This window comes from Hemicordylus capensis, chromosome 2 (assembly GCF_027244095.1).
Source record: "Hemicordylus capensis ecotype Gifberg chromosome 2, rHemCap1.1.pri, whole genome shotgun sequence".
Classification (NCBI taxonomy): domain Eukaryota; kingdom Metazoa; phylum Chordata; class Lepidosauria; order Squamata; family Cordylidae; genus Hemicordylus; species Hemicordylus capensis.
Genome location: NC_069658.1, coordinates 272,080,517 through 272,103,453, shown reverse-complemented (window position 1 = coordinate 272,103,453; position 22,937 = coordinate 272,080,517). Strand labels below are relative to the sequence as shown.

The 22,937-nt window shown below is 39.5% G+C and overlaps 1 protein-coding gene across 15 annotated transcripts in view; it reads left to right on the top strand.

Annotated features, from left to right (window-relative positions):
* CADPS (calcium dependent secretion activator) overlaps positions 1-22,937 on the top strand; it is a 544,177-nt gene that overhangs the window by 408,179 nt on the left and 113,061 nt on the right. For 11 of the 15 annotated variants that reach the window (XM_053299049.1, XM_053299050.1, XM_053299044.1 and 8 more), the window contains 3 exons: positions 4,623-4,729; positions 12,556-12,712; positions 15,521-15,662. In XM_053299049.1, coding sequence (XP_053155024.1) covers positions 4,623-4,729; positions 12,556-12,712; positions 15,521-15,662 — 406 coding nt within the window. Of the gene's footprint in view, positions 1-1,957; positions 2,063-4,622; positions 4,730-12,555; positions 12,713-15,520; positions 15,663-22,937 lie in introns of all 15 variants that reach the window. The other 4 variants (XM_053299036.1, XM_053299045.1, XM_053299046.1 and 1 more) reach the window with 1 other exon arrangement.

The following is a 22,937-nucleotide window of genomic DNA, read 5'->3' as shown; positions in this document are numbered from 1 at the left end:
TCTTCCTAGAGCGGCTTCATCCCCTGAAGGGAATATCTTGCAGTGCTTACACATCAAGTCTCCCATTCAAATGCAACCAGGGCAGACCCTGCCTAGCTATGGGGACAAGTCATGCTTGCTACTACAAGACCAGCTCTTCTCTCTCAAAAACCACTGTGAACATAGGAACATAGGAAGCTGCCATATACTGAGTCAGACCATAGGTCCATCTAGCTCAGGATTGTCTTCACAGACTGGCAGCGGCTTCTCCAAGGTTGTGGGCAGGAATCTCTCTCAGCCCTATCTTGGAGAAGCCAGGGAGGGAACTTGGAGCCTTCTGCTCTCCCCAGAGCGGCTCCATCCCGAGGGGAATATCTTAGAGTGCTCACACTTCTAGTCTCCCATTCTTATGCAACCAGGGTGGACCCTGCTTAGCTAAGGGGACAAGTCATGCTTGCTACCACAAGACCAGCTGTCCTCTCACTACTGTCTACCCTGACTAGCAGAGGCTCTGTAGTGATTTTCCCAATCCTACTATCTATGATCCTTTTAACTGGAGGTGCCAGGGGTTGAACATGAGACCATATGCAAACAAAACACATGCACTTCCACTGAGCTATCCATTATTGGTGGGTTGGAAGCTGGGCTCTCTCTGGTTCTCACTTCAAAGGGGTTCATACGTGTGCATATCAGAAAGGGTTGAGGGTGGGATGAGATTAAGATTACATCCACACATATAGACATACTGCATAAATCCCATTGGCTTCACTTGGATTCAGAATCAAAGATAGTGCAGAACTGCCACCAACAACTAGTGCAGAAAAGTAGCATTCCATGTTACAGGGGCAAGAGTTTGTACCAACCCAATAATATATTCTATATTATTTGAATAACAGTTTCAAAATTATAACCAACCAGAGATCTTCAACCAAACTCAACCCCCCCCCCCCCACCACACACACACACACTGGGAATTACAAGCAAAGAACTTCTGGCAATAGACCATTCAGATAAATTTGCCAGACTCCTTACAGACAGACTTGTTTAGAAAAGTGAGTTGGCTATTAAACTGTTGGTCTTAAATATAACAGAAACTATAGGAGAAGTACATTCACCATAAAGAATGTGTTGTATGCATACAGAAGGAAAGTAGATTATATATAGATATATAGATATATAGATATATATATCCTCCCTAGGCTGATATCACAAACTATATGACAGATGGGTCAAGTCCTGATTTGCAGTATTCTAACATTTGGAATAGCAAAGTAACATATTTGATAGAGCTGGCAAGTTTTTATATATGATTCAACCCAGAATATAAAAGCCACTAGAATTCCAAGTGGAAAATAATGAGCTGGAAACAATCAGAAACCACACATTGGGGAGGGGGGGAGTGAGAGATTTTAGTACATATTTAAATTGCTCAAAGAATGCTGTATAGCTATCATTTAAACCCAAAATGGTGTTATAATTTTTTAATGCAATCAGTCTGCAAAGCGAATCATTTCTGTGCTGTCATCTTTTCAGTTAATAAATCTGACAATATCTAGAAGCAATCCATGGTAAGCAATATTTCTTGTACTATCTGGGTGCAAAAGGCAGGCAATTCTATTTCACATCTGACACAGGCAGATGAAGTTCTTTTTTATAAAAAAGAAAACTAATTGACTGCACTAAAATCCTGCTTTTTGCACTTGGCTACATGAAATAACAATTAGCATTCGCACTGAATTTTAAGCATCCTGGATTGTGAATTTTCATAGCATAGTGGAATCTGTCGACTTCAGAAAAAATGTTTGTTGTCATAATTGTGTAGTACTTGAGTTGATGATAAGCAAAACAGCAGCTATTCCATTTGTACTTTTATCATCCCTGCTTACTTTTCGTTCAAAGTTTTCATCTTTTTCTGTCACTGTTTATGAAGTCACGTGTGTCTTTACTTTTGCTGTCTCTCTGCATCATTCATGAACAGCTCGATCGTCAGTGCCCAAGCCCCCAGCAGGGCCCACTCCACCCACTCAAACGCAGATTAACATGATAAATCAGATGCTGAAAGGCATACCTAAACAAACACCAAGTACTGTAATAGTTTTCCTTTCTTTTATTCAGTTATGATATAGTTTAGTCTTTTTATCTTACTGTAGTTTAGATAGTTAGAAGCTAGAGGCAACCATAGACCTTTACTAAAGTAATTTCTAGTGCGACGCTTTTAGAAATAGCATTGATTTCAAAATGTCCACTTTTTTTGTCTAGCGATGTCTGACATATGCAACATTTTCAAATATCAACGTCAGCACAAAATAACATTGTTGCATAACATTTTGCATGAGAAATATAAATCTGTATGGTTTAAATTATTATGAAATGATTGAGAAGTATATTGTTTCATTGACCTAGCAGTGCTTCAGCTATTTGCACACATCACACTAATATTGAAGAATGTATTGGAAAATGCTGTTGAAAAGGAACTTAAGCTTGAGAGGGATCTACATTTTGCCTAGGGACAGATTCTTGTAGGTGTCATTAAAAGTTTTCTGGTCCAACCAACCTCTCCATTAGTGCGATTTCACCACAACAGAGCTGTAGTAGCCAAGGCAAAGCTGCTAGATAGTTGCCTGTCAGAACTTTAAGACCATATGATGTTGTGCTCTGTTCCTGGCACTACCATTCCTTTCTCTGCTTTCCTTGCATGACGTAAGAAATCTAGTGCTCTGTACTGAAGCATTCACACACTCCCATTAAAAACTATGAGGCCCATGCTATCATGTAATATACCTTATGAAGAGGAGTAACACCCTCTTCTTTCCAAAGAAAAAGTGGTGTAAAGGTGAGAATCAGACTGCCTCTCTCTTAGATGTTTACCTCTAACAAGGACAAGGGTTGTTTTGGAATAAATGTAGCTCCTTCCTTGTAGCAAGCTTCTGGAATAACCAAGATCATTGAATAGTTAGAGAACTATTCCAGGGTCAGAGGCTGTATCTTACACTTTCAAATCCTCCATTGTTTTCTAGCTAAAGGAAATATTCACAACTTGGCTTGCTTTTTCTCATGCTTGTGTTAAATCTGTGTAGGAAGAGCAGTTATATGAATTGGTACCGTGTGTTGTGGTGCCCAATATTGAGTGAAAGTGGTGGGATGCCTAGTTGCATATATTGTTACCAAATGCAAAGGAAGACAATGCTTTAAAAGAGGGAATTTTGACAGGTGCAGCTTTCCCCAGCTACTATTACATGTTTCTACATAACTGTTAACATGTACAAGAGTCCTCGTCACCTTTCAAAAAAGCATGCTGCATCCAAAACTAAAGCTGCAGTGGCATTTGCACACGTGGGGGAAGCAATTTTTGCTGATCTCCTCTCTCAGGCGCTCTCTGACACCCGGAAATATGTCCATGATGGTCATATGTGAAAGGGAAGGGGAGAAATCCCCCTGTGTGATAAAACAGTAATAAAATAATAAAATATAAAGAGAGCCAAAACATACGTGAAACAGAAGATCCAGGATCAGCTCTCCCTTTCCCCCACTTTACTTAAAGACAACTATAAGGACTGCTAATTTGATTAGGAAAATGAAACTGAAGGGGTATCTTTAACCCTTTCCCCATGACATTTTGCTTGTCTAAATTCTCCCCAACTCCAAAGGTGCTATTAGTCCTGCTAGGGGAAAAGTAAAGGCACCATACAAGCACCTGATTTAGGTTAGGTTTCTGATTAAACATATCCCACACAGGCATGCATTCATGCCCAGTCTCAATGTATAGTCATGTGAATTTTGAAGACTGTGAACAAAGGGCCTACCTCTTACAGTGCAATTCTAAGCACAATTACTCAGAAATGTCCCCCTGAGTCCAAATGGAATTACTTCCTAGTAGTTGTGCATGGAATTGCAGTTTGCTTGTCTCAGGAGAGCCACAGAGAGAAGACATTAGAAGAGAGAAGCAGTAGTAGTAGGTGAAGAGGTACGCATGGAGGGTGGGATTCTCCTTTACATTGCTTCTATTAATAACTGTGTAGGCATTCAATCATAAGTACACATTACTTGCTTGTCCACTCTCAAGGGGTTGCTTCCTCTACTAAGTCAGTTCCTTATTGAATGACATGTGGCCTCTGTGAGCACCCTACTGCCATTGAGAACTTTCATTTAAAGTAGCATAAACCCACAGCAAGGGTGAATTAGTTCCATTTAGTACTCCAGCATCACTGATTTGTGGATCAGCTTATATAATATTCAATAATGCAATAATGGTTTCAATCCAGAGCACAAGCACATAAATTCAATACTGTGAAGTAGGTTTATGCCATTATATGAAGATGCTGTCTCTAGGAAATGTAAATTCCTCATTTCTGCTAGTTACTAGAAATCTCAAGTCCAAAATGAAACACTTTTTATCACATATTTAAATTCAAAGCTGAAGCACTGTATTCATAGTTTAACAGTGTGGCTTTATGGTTTGCTCAGTACTAACTACCTAGCATTTTAACCTTTGCATGAAGGAGATTCTTTAAATTATTATTATTATTAATTATTATTATTATTATTATTTATTCTGTTGTTTTTAAATTAACCACCTAGTCTATTGGCCTTACATTGAGCCTATCCTATTTCACTCCATTTTAATTCAAGTTCTTGTACTACAGAAAATGTAGGTCGGTTAGTTACACCTGCCAAAAAGCTAGAAGATACAATTCGCCTGGCAGAACTGGTAATTGAAGTTCTACAGCAGAATGAAGAACACCATGCGGAGGTGAGCAGCAATGATCAAAAACAGTTTTTGAGCAGGGACCTATTGAACCAAGTGTGTTAGTGTGTGCATTATGCCTCTGTACCATAGGGTGAACATTGAGCAAGAGAAAGCCATTCAGTCTCCCTTCATATAATGTTAAAATATCACTAAAATAATCTTGCTGGGAAGTATGTTTAAAAGTATTAAAAGTAGTCAAGATACAATAGATTGAGCATTACTTACATTCAAGTTCTATTGGAGTGAGGATTTACAAAAACAGTTCAAGATGGATTACACCCTCTGCTTGCTAGATTCTGTTCTCTGAGACTATTCCAGTCTAACATGCAATGCAGGATTACCTACAAGGAAAGCCATGAAAAAATATTATGCCAAAATGCAAAATCCACATGGATTTTGTAGGAGATTTTCACAACCAACCAGTTAGAATCATGCTGTTTCCTACTTCATGATTCTTTCTTGCACAAACCACTGATTTTGCATTTCAGTGTAATAGCTGACGTGTCCTACAGCATAAGAAAGGCAACTCTGGACCATCCGTGCATCTGCAGGCATCTAAAACCCACACTCATGTTGCTGTGAAACTGGGCTGTTCCATTACTGCCTATCGTTGTGTGATCTCATGTTGTGATGAAACTTGAATATAATGCAGTTGAGTAACAATGTGCAGTTACGCAATGGTAAATAGTAGCAGAACAGCGCTGCTTTGCAGCAACATGGGTCTGTGTCTGCAGCAGTGTGGGTGGTTCAGAACTGCATGTGTTACATTGCAGGACATGCCACTGTATTTTTGCCTGGGTACCTCCATGGGTATTCTTCAGCTTTTTGAATCAACTTTTGTCTAGATTTCCTCTTAACAGATAGTGAAAACAGTGTATGGCCAAAAGTATTTTAAAAAAAATATCAAATCACCTGAATAACTATAACATAAAGGCTGTCCATTTTAAAGGGTGGGTTAAGGTACTAGGTTTTTAAAAATCCATATATATTTTTAATCTATATCCACTTGACAGCCAGTAACAGAAATTAAACTTCTTGACAACTGCCAAAACCACATCAGGTTTCTGCAAATATCTAGCATTTTATATCCCTAATCTCTCTGGAACTCAAGCATGCATAACCGGGCTCAAGAATATAGTTCTAGTTACTAGTTACTGTGCCAGAAACCTAAGATAAAATTGGTAGCTTTCAGCCTGTAGGCCCTCCAGTACAGGGGAAATGGTGTGATACCACTTTTAAACAGAGAAAGTACTTCATTTTCTCCTAAAAACAAATCATGAAATCAGGTGGCAGGGCTCCAGCACGAATGTCTCCACTAATGTGGTTGCAGTCACTGGTATGACTTTGCTAGTATCATCTTCTTCCCCTTGCTGCAGCACAGCTGTGCCATGCAAGGTCTCTTAGCACTGATCTCTCCATTCTACTTACACAGCAACTTATGGACCTCACAGGCCACTAGGAGTCAGTGTAGGTAGGGCAAACTCATGCTGATCATCCCCATAGAAGAGAGAGAATGACTGACCAGCACTTAAGGGCTGTGCCACACATTTCAAGCACTGGATCTCTTTTTAGCTGCCATGTACACATCACTGTTGGCACTGTAAAGTTAATGTGCAGGATCATATATCCTTAAGAGCAAAAGTAGTTTATAGTCCTGTTAGGATTTAAGCACATACATTAATTTCATAGATGAAGTTCTGACACCTAAGTGGTCAATGTAAGTTTGCCATTATTTGGGGTCAGCATTTCATCTCCCACATGTGGTCCTGTTACACGTGAAGTTAGCTGAAAGAAAGTTCATACCCAATGTACTTTGAAAATGCAGTTATTTGTAACTTTGATAAATGATCCTTTAAAATTAAGATAAAACCATCCTTTGTTGGTTACTTTTAACAATGTAACATTAAATCCCAAATTTTTGCTTGCCTTCTCTTGATATGTCTATATTGCATTAAATACATTTTAACACAAATAACTTCACCATTTAAAAAACCATAAAGCAGATGTCTAATAAAAGCAGAGTAAAAATAATTTATTTCTAGTACACAGCAATCCACAAATCCCAACTAATGCCTGATTGCATATTTAAATTTCCTCCCTGTTTTTCTACTGTTCATTCAATCTTGGATGATCCTGGCAGGGGAAAGAGGTATGTGACTAAACTGAATGAAACAAGTCACCTCCTGTCATTTTTCGTGCATGCCCTCTCGGTGCCATGTTTCCTAATGGGATCTTACCTGGGTCATCCTTGCTTTGTAACTTTTGAACCAAGGAATGTAACAGCAACTTCAAATGGAACTGCTTGTGGAATTGTAGCCCTACATCACAGGGCCAATGTGGGGAGAATTCTCCAGCCCATGCATGTAGCAATGGATATATTTTTACAAGCACTGCAGTTACATCCCAACACTTGTCCTACCTGCCTGGGCTCTTTCCTCAACCTGTTGTTTACCTCTGTTGCTCAGCATAAACCTGATATATAGTTCACCCTGCTGGTTATGAAAATAAGTGACAAATGAGTAGCTAGGATAACAATAGCCTTCCTATAATTTTGTTCATTGTGTGTATTGTTCTGGTATATACAATATTTATATATGGAGAGAGGTTATTCAAACTGAGGAGCAAAGCAACATCTATTTTCTTGTAGTCAGGAGGCTAGCAATCTAATTAAGAAAGAGCAAGCTCTGTGAGCTGTGGTGATGTGTCTAAAGAAAATAACGTTATTTCCCACCTCACTATCATCTTTTACACATCCTTGTAAAGACTGAAAAATCAGTAGTTATTAATGGTAATGGAACTTGAAGGCAAATGGCTATGACTTTGAGGCACAAACTTCCTTTCAAAAAGAAAGCGATAAAAACACAGTTCCTGATTTGGATTTTTCCACGCTTTCCTTAAGGACTGAATAGTGGAGCAGAATCCATATGGAGATAATGTCAGAGGATCATTCTTAACTACAAAGCACTCAGTCACCTCTAGGCTCCAATCATCTACTAAGCCTGTGGGAAGACATTTACAGCCAGGAAACAGGAATGTGTGTGGTGAAAGCCCATGTGTGGTGAAAGGCTACAGATCACTAGTTTCCTATGTGGTGAGAATTGCTACCACATCAAATAATGCTGGCCAGGGAAGTAACTATCAACAGCCCTACCTGTGTGATCTCACTATTCTAACATTGCCTAAACAGTGTGGGAAGACACTGTGGGTGATCAGCAATCACACTTCACTCATAATATATGAACCAACGCTTATCATGGATGATGGCAACACAGATTGCTGTCACCCTATGTTTTTGGATATTATACCTCAGGAAAAATAATCTTCCAATGCAGTTCCCATGTTATACTATTGAAGGTGTGGTTACAGGCTATGTAATAGTGTCCAAAAAATTTTATAGCTTCCTGCCGCCACCCCCACCCCAGTTTTCTCACCTAGTTTTTAGGTCACTTGAAGTTTACATAAGACTTCACAGAGGTGATTCATCAATCTATTCAGAAAAAGAAGCTTACATCCCATATTGACAAACAGTTAAGAAAAACCACATTTCCACACAAATGATTTTCTAGAATGCACAGCGGGTAAACACACCTGTTACTGGGCACACCTTTCAAAATTCCTTATAGTAATTGTAACCTGTAGAAAGAGAAACACCCATATGGAAAATACTAAAAGATGTTAAGTTTTCCTCCACAGCTAGTTCACAACTGATTCTTTAACAATAAACAAGCAACAACAACAACAAAAACCCACACTAGAGAACAAAGAAGCTGATAATTAAGTACATGGCCAGAATCCAAAGAACTGTACCACTAGTTTCATATGAAGATGACGGCTTTGGACTTGTACCTGTGAATGAACAGTAAGCAGCCATGCCACACTGAGAAAAGTTTTAAAAGCTATTTGTGATGTGGCATTGTGATTGGGTTTAAGATTTTAGACCCAAGTATATTCTATACAAGACATTTTAAGTCTTTGCCATGTGTCTAATTTTTATCAAATTGGATTTTTCTTTCTTTTGCAACACTATGTAATAGGGACTATTATAAGGCAGTAGCTATTATGGTATTCAATATTGCAGTTCTCTCTCCATATGTATGTATGTATGAATATGTATATATGTATTTTACTCCTTCAAGACATGCATATATACATGTGCTTCCATGGGCAAAGTAAATAATTATAGATGTGGTGGTGTAAGGAAGATACTTCCTATTCATGCTTGTAATGAAGAAGGTAAGTAGATGGCAACTAAACTTTACTCTGTTGAAAAAGATTGTTCAGAAAAACCATATGTTACTTCTCTCATTTTTGAGAAAGGAAGGGCTTACTGCAAACACAAGACAATAGTTTGGGCAAGAATGTGCAGATTTATTGAGGTGCAAACTGAGTGCTACATACGGAATGAAAAGCATTGTTCATCAGAAATGACTATGTTCCTTTCTTCTGAATTTCGAAAGCATTTGTTCTTTTCTTTTTACTTATGGGAACAGACATTTAATTGAAGAATTCTGAAATTATTAGTTTGACATTTGGAGAAAACATTATTTTGTCCCCCAAGGCTGGATTTATTCATCATGTATGAACAGAATTACTAAGGTCTCCTCAAACCTTCCCTATCCAAATTATAATAATAATGCTAAAATAGAAATAATAATAATAATAATAATGGTCACCATCCAGACTAACGAAGCTCTTGTGCAGTGACACTGCACTGGGGCTAAGGGGGAATGGCAATTTTCTGCAATCTTCCCTTCCCTCTGTGACCCGTGAGGATCATTTTCAGGCTTCAGCTAGAAGGGAAAGTTGACAAACAGGATGGAAGTTTGCATTGATGTCCCTGCCCTCTATCCAAAAGCCCTTTCCACGTCTATAAATCTGTTCCTGAAGGCCATACAGCTTTCAGGAACAGATTGATAAAAGTGGAAAGATGGGAGAGGAGAGATACGAAAACCATGCTCTTCCCCCCTCCATACCCAATCTACTGTGCAAAGAAGCCTTCAGCCACAAGGATGCTGAAGTCTTCTTGCAGATCGGGAGGACTCCTTCCATTGCTAGAGGGCCATGCATCATGTAAGCCGATTCAACAGAAGTGCCCACAAAATATATATATTTAAAGTGCCTAAAATTCAGACTAAGGAAATGCTTGTACAAATGTTGCACTAGCACAAGGTATAAGACTTTGAGGTAAGTCTAGAGTTTGCTTCCAGACTGGTGCTGCCCTAGCACAAACATGCTTGTACTTGTGGAACTGATGCACAACCTGTGACAATCTCATATGTTTTGCAGTAAACTTTTATGCAGGTGTGCAAAAGTGCAATTTCAAGCATCCCTGCTACACTGCACAGCTCCATCATCTTCTTGCACTGGAGTAGCATTGTTTGTTGTGCAAGCACTTTGTTAGTCTGGATGTCAGACAACATAAACTAAATCCAGTTAAAACATAAACAATGGCCACAGTAAAAAAAATCCTGCAACTAATTGCAGAGACTTTTTTACCATCCAGAGACAGAAGTTTGGGATGGTCTACACATTTGTAAAATAAAACAAAACAAACAAGCAGACAAATAAATAAAATAAGATGGTATAATGGCGGTGAAATACACATATTTTCTAAAATCCATACAGTTTATAAAAGACCTTTTAAATGTATTAAAACATAAACCAGATGTCCAGAGTTAGCAAATGTTTTGATGTAACACATCAGCTTCAGTGCTATACACTAGTGGTTGAAGCATGCTCTTAAATACAAGAGCTAGGCATCATGACTCAGCAAACTGACACCAAACAGCCAATCCTATTACAGTACCAATCAGCCAATCCTGTTACAAATCTATAATGAGGTGGGGAGAGTGAAAATACACACCCTTGCTCAATTGCCAATGAATTGCATTGCTTCCCTCATTTTCTCTTTTACTTTTATAGTGGGACAAAGCTGTTCTATATACATTGCTTCCCTTATCTTCCATTTTCTCACAACTGTCTCACATCAGCCAAAATAGATATCTTTGTATTCACTGCTTTATCTTGATGTTTCTCATTGACATGAACTGTCTACGGCTTTGTCCAATCTTTATGCTGTATGTCTGCCAAATGCTGTTTGTATCTTTCTATCAAGCATCTACCTGTTTCCCCAATATAAAACTGCATAAATTCCATGCAAAACATTTTATTACCACCCCCTTTATTTGACACCATCCTCCATTCTCAGAAATTTGGCAATCCTCCATTTTACATTTGTTAGCATACAGCCTTGACTTCACTAAATGTTGTTTCGAGATCATAGGGGCTGTATAGTGGGCAGTGCATATCAAAGAGAAACATCAAGGGAAACTATGAAATTCATTGGGTATTGAGCAGGGGTGTGTGTGTTTTCACTTTTCCTCCTCCTTATTATGAGATAACAGGATTGGTTGATAAGTACTGTAATAAGATTGGCAATTTGCTGTCAAATTACTGAGTCATGATGCCTAGCTAGTGTATTTTAGAGCATGCTTCAGCCACTTGTGTATAGCACTGAAGCTGATGTGTTACATCAAAACATTTGCTAACTCTGGACATCTGGTTTATGCTTTATGTATTTATGCCTTAAAGAGGTCTTTCAGAAACCTTAAATAAATAAATAAACAAATAAATCCCAGATGTCTGGTGGGAAAAGTATTCACTTATCTCTGAACACATGGGGACTGCAGGAGAGTGCCAATAACTTTGGGGCCAGAAAAGAAAAGACCATGCTTCTAACAGATGACAATCTTGTCATTTCCTCCTCAGGACTTGGAGCAGATCATTATTGGCAGTAATTAAAATTATAGGAAGATTTTTAATCAAATATGCTTAGCATTTCTCTCATCTTTCTAATATAATGTGTGTCCCCCGACCTTAGAAACTACTAGATAAAATTTCTTAGCATGTCTAAACACTAAGTTGTTGAGGAATTTCCATAGTGTAATAGTAACTGCACAAGACCCTGTTGATAACACTACTCATATTGCATGTTCCTAAGCCAAAAGTGATTTTAAAGATGCGTGCATGTGTTCCAGGCACATTCACATCTGAGTCATGTATGATGTGAATGTCACTTCAAAGAAGTTGTACAGTGAATTCTTAAGGACCCATGCGCATGGCAATGAGTTACTTCACTGAGATTTCTTGGTTTTCTATATTAGATTATTTCCTGTTCATAGTCAAGTCCTGGCTTGATTGTGGATGAGTTTTTCTAAAATTGGTTTCTCATGTTTGATATAGCATTTCAGACCAGTTTATTTTAATATGTAAGTATATAAAATTAAAGTAGGTTTTTAATCCACTGGTTGACTTTGAATTGTTAATATGGAATGTTTTAGGGCTACTCAGTCCCAATGCCAGTGTCATTTTTACAGTGATTATGAATCTGATGAATTTTTGAGAACATTGTGGGAAAGAAAAGTAGAAAACCCACAAACACAGTGAAGAAACTCCAAGATGTTCTTTATTTTAGACAACAAACTAGTTTACCCCTGCAGTAAATAGCATGATCCAAAATAAATTAAGTGGGTTATTGTAAACTGAACAGTCATACCTTCTCCATGATCCCAATACAGATATGTAGAAGAAGAAGAAGAAAGCTCTGCTTTTATACTCCTTGAAAGGTTCCTGCCTAAAAGTAGCAGGTGCTTAATGGATGCAATTTGCACCAGTATCCTAGCATTTTGCATTGCTGTTCTCTTTACAATAAAGCTAGTTTTCTATAGGATGCTCGTTAGTAGGTTTTTAAATAAAGATGGGTACAATTTACAGTGGTTCAGGATAACACTAATACTTTTCACACTTTGTTTTTCCTACTGCATTTAAAGGCTTTTGCTTGGTGGTCAGACTTAATGGTTGAACATGCGGAAACCTTCCTCTCATTGTTTGCGGTGGATATGGATGCCGCACTAGAGGTCCAGCCCCCAGATACCTGGGACAGCTTTCCACTATTTCAGCTTCTAAATGATTCCCTTCGTAGTGACTGTATGTATTGTATTTTGACAATTTAATGTTGTTTCACTGATAGGACAAAGCTAATGCCAGTATTTTTCACTGTTCCTCAAGCTGTAGAATATTAGTGGCCCTTTAAATGGGCTTTACATTTCTCACTGCATTTGAAATTGAAACGTTACTGTTTATTCATACTCAAGGAACTTAACTAATGCAGATGGATATTCTTGTAGAAAGACTGGTTCAAACCATTATGCCATTTTGAAAGTAGCTTTGAACATATGATCGAGCAAAACCAGCTGTGCAGTCTCTTCTTCAGTCAGCCGGTGGTGCTTGTTAGTGATGTCCAAAAAGTTCATGTGGAGGCTGTGAATGTCAGTACAGCTTAAGAAGTATTTCAACACAAGATCCTTTTAAAAATCTATTATGTCTTTAATTTATATACTGCCTGACTCCAAAGGCTCTAGGTGGGTCACAAAAATAAAGACAATAATAAAAGAAAAGAAAACAAACTGTTAAAAACAGCAATTTTAAACATTTAAAACATTCAAAGATTACTAAAAGCCTGACACACACACACACACCCCAAAAAAGTGTCTTAAGAGCTCTTTTGAAGGCTAGCAAAGAAGTTAAACCACAAATGTGTATAGGGATCGCATTCCACAGCCTAGGAGCGACTACAGAGAAGCCCTGCTCCTGAATCACCGCCGGTCACGAGCTGGCGGCAAATGGAGACAGGCCTCTCTTGATGATCTCAATATGCGGTGGGCAGAAGAAGTACCAGCAGCCAACATTACAAAAGAAGTACCAGCAGCCAACTGTACAAGAGACTGCGCAGGCAGGGCCAGAGTTACCGGTGTTCAAACATGTTCCAAGAACATGGGCCCCTCACCAGTCTCCCTACCCAACCCTGCACCTCCCTCCACTTTCTGCCGCAGCTTCCCCTGCCACTACCTTTGCTGCTGCCCACTGCCACACTGGCACTGAGAAGCAGGGTAACACAAAAAGAGGGCATACATGCTCTCCATTCTCATTGGGCTCAGGGGGCACTGGGAAACAGGGATGCCCTGTTCTGTCCCTCTCTCCAGTGAGGAACAGAATGGACACTGCCTGCTTCTCTGCATGGGATATTGGCCACAGTGAGTGGCAGCCTGTAGGAACAGCAATGGCAGTGGGGCAGTGGCTACTGTCCTGGCAAGAAAAAAAGATGTGCACCAAAGGAGCATGCCCTGGCAGGGGAAGGGTGCACGTGCCACTGTGGGGAGGGTGCTGGGTGCCGAATACAGGTCTCCACTGCCCTAGCTACACCAGCGTCTGATGGTGTTTCTGATGTCCAAAGCCAATCTCAGTTGCACACCAGTGAGGAGGAGTGCTTTACAGAAACATGGTTCGGTCATTGCTAATACTTTTATAAGATCATGCAAAGTGGAATATGGTCCTTGTCTCAAAGAGTGTAATGAAATGAACAGCACAAACAGTGACATTTTTGAAAACATGTAAATTAAGTTTATTGTTCAAAAATTATTTATAAAAAATTGGTTTAGAATAAAGAAGATAGTACAATGTTTAAACCACAACTTTCTTTTTCCACTTAAGAGGAAGATTCAAAGAGGTATAAGAAAGGTCTTTGAAACTGAGGTCCATAGTCTCTACAGTCTCCTAAATCAGAAGAATTCTTGTCCTACATATATTTATATTTATAAATTAGTGATATAGCTGCCTCAGAAACAAAACAGTAACAAAAGCTGCAAGATGGCCATTGTGAAAATTTCCTGAGAAGGAGCTTTAGACTTTTATTCTGTTGTACTTTTAGGAATTTTTTAAAAGTGCCACTGGAGTAAAGAGAGTGGCTGGCATCCAGAGTACACTTGTGGAATGAGCTCATTTGGGGGGAAAGGGTTCACAGCTGAATCCTGAACGAGAGACATCCCTGAAGAATCTGAGTTGCTTCTTATGAATTTCATGATGATTCGGGGGTGGGGGGAATCAAGAAAAATAATACTCTGCCTTACAGGCATTTCTGTACCACAAATTTAAATTCGTTAAAATGTTAGAGTTTAGCTTTAAGGACGATGCAGATTGGGCAGAGTGTTCCACACTACATGAAATTACAGTTTTGTGCTGATCTTTGATCATAATAAACTGTATTGAATTGAAATTACAGTTCCAAGCTGCTTCAGAGTTCAAACAATCAGATATGAATTTAGTATTATAGAGCAGATGTGCTTTAACATCTGAAGATTTAAAGAATGATAGATGACACAAAGTTTACTACCTAGGAAGCCGATATTATATACAATCCATGTGTAGTGGCTGACATCCAGAGCAGTGACCCCCTGCAGAAAGATTTATTCTAGTACATATCTATTGCTCTAGCTGATAACGCTAGATCTGGAGTTTTCATTCCAGTCCAGAGTTGCACTATTCAACACCTCAGTTATATCAATGGGGACTCTTGTTCAAAAGGGCTATTATGTTATCCCTATTTCACAAACTCTGTTTTTAGCATAACCAAATTAACTTCTTGTGCTACCACAAATTTGCACACCCTGCAAGCGGATCATTGTACTACATGCCAGCCAGTGATGTGTTATTTTGTAGATAATTAACTGTTGATACGAATAGATAGTATTTCATTGATTGCTTGTTTTAATTTAAGAGATCCAGGGATTTCATAGAGATCACTGAAATTTCTTTTGAGTAAATGGTTTAATAAAAGAACCCTTTATGGTTTGTTTTGCCCTACTAAATTATCCTACAAAAATACACTGTGTAATGAATGTGGCTGTATGTGGATTGCTGTGGAAGATTGCTAACTTTAATTTTACTTGTTTTTTCTAGATAATTTGTGCAATGGCAAATACCACAAACATCTTCAAGACCTGTTTGCTCCACTTGTTGTTAGATATGTCGATCTCATGGAGTCCTCAATTGCACAGTCAATTCACAGGGGCTTTGAGCGGGAGTCATGGGAGCCAGTAAAGTAAGGATACCTCCTTTCATACAATCGGAGTTTTCGGGTACAAGAGGAAAGATGCACAGATGAATTAATAAAATATTAGAACAGTTCTTCAATAATTACCTTCTTTTTTCTGGTTCAGTGCTAAAAAATAAGGCGTTTTTTAAGCTCAAAGGTTTCATGGAAGAAACAATACATAATCTTTAGTATATTATGTGTTGTTAACTACTTTTATTTATTTAAGTTTGGGATTGGAAATATTGAGAATCCTTTCATTTTCTTGGCTCTTTTGGTTCTTTATAGCCCAATATACAAACTGTTCTATCAAGAGTTCTGGGACTGGCACTGCTATACTTTGTACTGGCATATCTGCTTGCCATTCTGAGTATGCCATATTTTCCAGTAAGCCATCCCAATCACAGAGTAGGCAGGATCCTCGCTTGGGGCAGGGGCGTAACGAGGCTGGAGTGGGCCCAGAGACAAAATTTTAAAATGGGCCCCTCGCTGATACACACACACTCACTTCACATGTGACTTGCCTCTGGGGGGCCCCTCGAGGCGTGGGAGCCCCCAGGCAGCCGCCTCCCCTTGCCTAATGGTAGTTACGCCCCTGGGGGTCTCTTAGCTTGGAGAGGAATGAAACTGGCTTAAAATGAACGGGACTTATGGTAGGATTTTCAGCGCAAAAGCCCAATGTCAGAGGTCAGTCAATTGATGGTCCACCCCTGAAGAAGGAAACTGTTTATTTAGTTACTTATATTTTTAAACCACACTTCATCGTAAGACCCCAAATCACTCCACATGCATTTGGTTTTATGCAGCTACTGCAGTATGTAGAATCAACTTTTTAACATATATCATTTTTTTAGTATTTGGTCTGACATATCAAAAGCCTGATCCTGTGCATACCTGCAGTGAGTGGTTTTCCAGCAGTTACCATATTCCCAGTATTCTTATGAATTGACCCTGATTTTTTGTGTTGAGAAGCAATATCAGCACATGGTCTATCATCAAACAGAAATCACTTTGGGGAAAGAAGGTTTTAGAAAGAATTCCTTGTCAGATTTCTTAAGGTCAGATATGGTTTTGCTTAAGGTAAATTTCTTAAGGTCAGATAATGTTTTTAGGGAAAATTGCTTTAGGTCATTGCATACCAATGTGCATAAAGTCATTCTAATGGACAGATATGTTTTTAGAAGAAGCTGTTTGCACTAGCAATGCTATGGATGGGGCACTTTACTCTTCTTCACCGGCCCCCTTTCTGCTGTAACTGACTTTCTCTCCCCATTGACATAAGTAGCTTGGGGGATTTGCAGGGGGAAACCAGCAGGTGCGGGGAAGAGTTAAGCCTCCACTTCCCACCAACCACTTATCTGATGCAAAACACTCCAATTAGAAGGAGCCATTTGAGTGTGTGTTTTTCCCTTGTGCATTATGTAGTTCTGCCTGCAAATCATGCAATATTTTAAGATAGGTTTATTTAAAAAAACACATTGCAGCTTAAGAATTTCAAGATACAAATGCTGAAGTTTCCTTAACTATTTTATGGATTCTCTGGATTTGATATATTATTAAATGCTTTCCTATTTCTTCCCATAAAAGATCTTAGGAATATATATTTTCCACAGAGTAGAAAATGAAATTCTTCATTGTGCATTTGGAATGAAAGCAATAATTCATAATACTCAAATTGTTCTTCTGCTATGAAGTCTTCTTTGCAAGACTATTTCATGTCTCAAACATGTTTGGAAAAGAGCTTGATCAAATATTAAAAATTGTGTTGTACAGTATATTTTATTTTAGATAATGGTCATGATTCTAAAGCATACTCTCGACAAATAATGCATGCCATGCAATTATTTGTTTAAAATTAAATTAATTGCTTTTAAAAATACACTTCTTATGTCTAAGAGGTCAGAACCAGGGTCCACAATTTGCTTATTCGAGAATTGTCCCTGTTTAGGAATAAATAGGTTGAAGTCTGTAGTCACTAAACTGTTTTTTCCTGCTCAGGTTTCCTTGCTTAGAAGACTCTTCTTCAATAATGATGTTTGGCTTTTGAATAGTAACCTCTGTTTCTATCGGATTGTTGGGAAATTCTTATATATTTCAGTTATGATTCAGTGCATGAACAAGATCCATTGTTTTCTGTGGTAATAGTGTTCTAATCTATGACATAAGATCACAAGCTAAATGTATTTATTATTTAATCTTTAAAGTTGTATACAGAGAAAATCCATTTTGAAATGCCTCTTATGCCATCCATGGGCACAATGCAGTAGTGATTAGCATATTTAAATACCATTGATTTCAGCTGAAGAGTTCAGCACATGTCCAACTCCCTTGTTAAAATATATAGGGATTAGAAGTCCTTAACCTTGGCTAGATTATCCCCCCACCTTTCTTTCTTTTTATATTCATCTGTAAATATTAATGTATAAGTATTCTAGTATACAGAAAAGTTTCCTTCATTAAATTCTTTTTTCAGCCTAACTCAATTCTTACACTGGATTTACAATGAAGGCTGTGTGCTGTGATTCACACATAAAAATGTGAGTGCATGAAAATGTGGTGGAATTTTCAATATACTGCTGAAAAGATTTATCATATCAAAGCATGTATTGCTGCCTGATGGGACAAGTGGCATCAACAAAGGGGAGGCTCTTTTCCAGCATTCAAACTGCCATAATGTGCAGGACAGGATTCAGAGTGATGGAATGGATGTGATGGAATCTTCCTTCTGTGTTCCAGGGAGATACACAATTCTGATGGTTATTAGCAAGCTCATTTTCATATACTGTATGTAGTTTTTAATTAATCTCTTCCACTTCCCTGCAAATAAATCCCATATCACTCACATAGCATACTGTTATTTGAAAAGTATTTTTACATTTTAAAGCTTTGCAGAGATGGTAATTGGCAGCAGTACATTTATCCCAGATAAAGGTGTGGCATCTGTTTACACGCTTGTAGGTTTTTTTGCACATATAGTGCTAACAAAAATTTCAGAAAGTAGCATCATTATCATCAGTTTGTAATGCTACAGTGCCCCACATTGGCCTGACTACAGAAGCAACTCATACAGTGGATTGAGATGGCAATATGTGGTGGGCAGCAATATGTGGGGGCACCAGCATACTGTCAAAGAAGTGCAGATATTTGAACTGTCACAAAGAATACTGGAGTACAGCCTTTGGAGTGTGCACATCTGCACACTAATTGTAATCTAGAACCCTCTATATTATTGCAAGAGATTCTGGAGCACACTTCTTAGACCTTGTAACCATTTCAGACATCTTGGGCTGGTCCTGAACAGCCCAAGCATTTGCTCTTGATTAGTCCCACAAGCCAACAGAACTGCTCTACAAAAGGAGCCCCATGTTGTTTTACTCTTGCAAGTGGTTGTCCGGTTCAGTGCATTATCAAGGAGTCATCTTGTTTGTCAGGAGGACCCACTCAGCAGCATGGTGAGCTCCCAGAAGGCTTTCCTCTTCAACACAGTAAGAAGCAAAGCAGGATGACCCACCTTTTCTCCTTTCAGGATTCAGCCTACCATATAATAGTGTGAGTTGAATCCAGCCTGTTCCTGTTGCATAGGAAGAGCTCTTGCCACTTAGTAATGAAACAAAGCTTCAGAATCTCATGTTCGATTCTAGTAAGACTCCATATACTGCTGGAGGAGCTGCCTGTTCACCTTTAGCGGACTAAGTTTGTTCCCTAGACTAGCAGAAGCCATCTATAGGCTGATTACTTAAAATAATAGCACTCATTATTGTGTAAAACAATATTGGCAAATATATTATTTCTTTCTATCAGAGGGGTTTTGAAGAAAGGCTTTCAACTTTGTCTGAACAAGGAAACCAGGATGTCTTGTTGAGCCTTCTGCTATCTTGCTTTGAATCATTAGGTCAAATTGTTTGGATGAAAACTCATTACCTCATGTAGGCCAGGAAGTTCTATCACAACAGTCTTTAAAATAGACCCCGTGACATGCATGCTTGCAAATCAAGGTTGAAATATATGACACTTTATTTAACCTAAGCAGATGGCTAAATAAGAGAACTCCGTTTTTAAAAAAATATGTTTTCATTGCTAGATGCTGCACAGCACCTTAGAAATAATTCAAGCCATACATGCAGATAAACATTGCAAACATCAAAAAATTCTACAAGTGCCGTATAAATATGCCTCTCTTTTTCTCCCTTTGTACACACTTTGCAAAAGCTGCAAAACTCACTGAGATGAGTAAACTTGCTCTTTAAAAGGTTGCACAGCTGGTAAGTGTGGGCAAAACTGTGCAGAGAAAATGAATCAAAGCAAGATAGCAGCCCTAACACAGTTTTCCAAAACACTGAATATATAAGTTAAATCTGTTCCCAGGCTGATTTAATATACACAGTCACATGAGGTAAGGGATCATGCCAACATCATTATTGCATTAGTTTCTCAATAAGCTTTATAGTTTGCAGCCTTGCAGATACAAATGCATTGAAGGATGCAGTCGGCAAAACCCAGCTCATCTTGAGAACAAGATTGCCAGATTAACAGAAATGTCATGGTGGGGATTAGAAGAAGTAATGTTAGCAAGTCAGCAGGCCATTACATGAGAAGGGAACTCAGAAATCTCCTAGCTATTTCCCCTTCCAACTGTCCTACCAGCTCTTTGACCTTGGGGAGCAGGGCCTACCACCCACGGAGCCTCTCCTTACTCCTTTTCAATGCCTTTTCAATTTCAATAAATCAAAAATCATCCATGATTTAATTTTGGATGAAGGAGCCAACCTGGTATGCATCACGGAGACTTGGTTGGGGGAGGCTGGTGGCCCAGTCTGGTTCCAGTTTCTCCCTCCAGGGTACTCTGTTGAAGAGCAGATAAGGGAACATGGATGGGGAGGTGGAGTAGCTGTGGTCTATAAGAATAACCTGTCCCTTACCAGGATTCCTATCAACATGTCTGACCATATCAAATATGTGTACTTAGGTTTAGGGACCAGGGATAGACTGGGTCTTCGGTTGGTGTATTGATCACCCCTCTGCCCACCAGAGTCCCTAACTGAGCTGACGGACTTGGTCTCAGACATGGCATTGTGATGGTGGGTGACTTAAATGTTAACTTCGGGACCAGTTTGTCCAGGGTTGCTCAGGAGTTCATTGTGGCCATGACAACTTTGGGCCTATGCCAAGTCACCTCAGGACCGATACATGTTGCTCGTCACATGCTTGATCTGGTTTTTCACTCTGATAAGTGTTCCATGGGTGGGTACGCTGATGGGTTTTTCACTCTGATGGTGGTGTTCCATGGGTGGGGCCTCCTGTCATTTCTCTGTTGTCATGGATGGACCACCATCTGGTTAAAGATGGACTGACAATCATGACCCGCAGGGGTGAGGGGCCTGTTAAGATGGTCCACCTGAGAAGATTATTGGATCCAATAAGATTACAAGAAGCCTTGGAAGGATTTAGTGTTGGCTCTGCCAGTGATTCTGTTCATGCCCTGGTAGAGAGCTGGAACAGCAAATTCAGCAGGGCAGTAGACATGATCGCCCCAACCCTCTCCAACCCTTTTCAAGATTGGCTCCTTGGTATATAGAAATGGCCCCTTGGTATATGCTTCAGCTCCTGTTGGGAGCTGAAGCAGGAAGGTAGACAACTGGAGCAAAGTGGAGAAAGACTCAACTCGAATCCGACAGATTACAAAATAGAGCGCATTTGAAGATCGATGCTCAAGCAATGCATGCAGCAAAGAAGCAATTCTTTTTTGCCCGTATTACATCCACAAAGTCACATCCAGCAGAGTTGTTTAGGGTTGTGAGAGGGCTAGTACATGCCCCTCTTCCCTTGACTCAGAATTGAGAAACATCAATTACCTGTTGTGGTGTTCTTAATGAGTTCTTTGTGGATTGGGCCTTGTATTTGTTGATTGGGCCCAAATCTTGTATTTGGGCCAACTTAGATTCAGATCCCACAGTTACTGCAGTGTTTGATGTGGTAGTGTCCAGCAACTCCTCTTATGTGGCTAGGCTGGATCAGTTTCAATTTGCGACTCCTGAGGATGTGGGCAAGCTGCTTGGAATGATGCAGCCTACCAACTGTTCTCTTGACGTTTGCCCAACATGGCGTTTTCTATCAGGCAAGGGGGTTGTTGTAAAGGCCTGGCAGATATTATAAATGCTTCTCGGAGGAAGGGCAGGATGCCCCCTTGCCTTAAGGAGGCAATTATGAGATCTCTTCTGAAGAAGCCTGCATTGGATCCCTCAGAGTTAAGCAACTATAGGCCTGTCTCCAACCTTCCATGTTTGGACAAGGTGATTAAGAGGTTGGTGGCCTCCCAGCTGCACAACTGATTGCCAGGTAATTTAGGTCCTCTAAAAGGAAGCACTTTTCCACTTGGTGCATAACTAATTCTATAGAATTCTCTGCCACAAGATGTGTTGACAGCCGCATGAATGGCTTTAAAAGAGGCTTAGATAAATTCATGGAGGACAGGTCTATCAATGGCTATAGGACACCTCCAGCCTCAGAGGCAAGATGCCTCTAAATACTAGATGCAAGGGAGTAACAGTAGGAGAGAGGGCATGCCCTCACTTCTTGCCTATGGGCTCTCCAGCGTCATCTGGTGGGCCACTGTGTGAAACAGGATGCTGAACTTGATAGGTTTGGGGCCTTATCCAGCAGGGATGTTCTTATGTTCAACTTGGCTGGAAGTGCAAATCAGGTAATTAAGCATGTAAACAAAATCTGTTGCCCCCACACAGAGATGAAGATCTTCCCCACAAGCATTTGAGGAGTCCTGCCCTCATTTTAGTGAACTTCCCCACCAAACCTAATAACCCATAGTTCCCTCCCCCCCGGAAGTGTATTTTCTCTTCCACGTTAAATGAGGAGTTCCTCCTCAAGCTTTCATTCTGTCTGTACTCCTACTCCAAAGAACTGGTGCACATAAAGTAATTCCCTTTCAGAATTGTTTGTATTGCACTATTTTAGTGCAATATCCTTGCAAAAACACAGAACAAAAATTTATGTGTAGGCACATTCACATATAATAATTTTGCATCATCATTTGATTGTGAGAAAAGAAAAAGGTATTACTAATGATAAACATGATCAATCTAAAATTATGATAGTACCTATTAAGGTTTTTCAGACTACCATTTTCAGTGGACCTGGGGAGGCTGGGGGGAAGACAGGACATAACCCCACACGACCATCACTGCTCTAGGGATTGTTCATGCCACATGCCCCCATTACCAGCCCATGAGTGATCCCAAGGGGCTAGGGGTGGGGAGCAGGCTGTGGCCT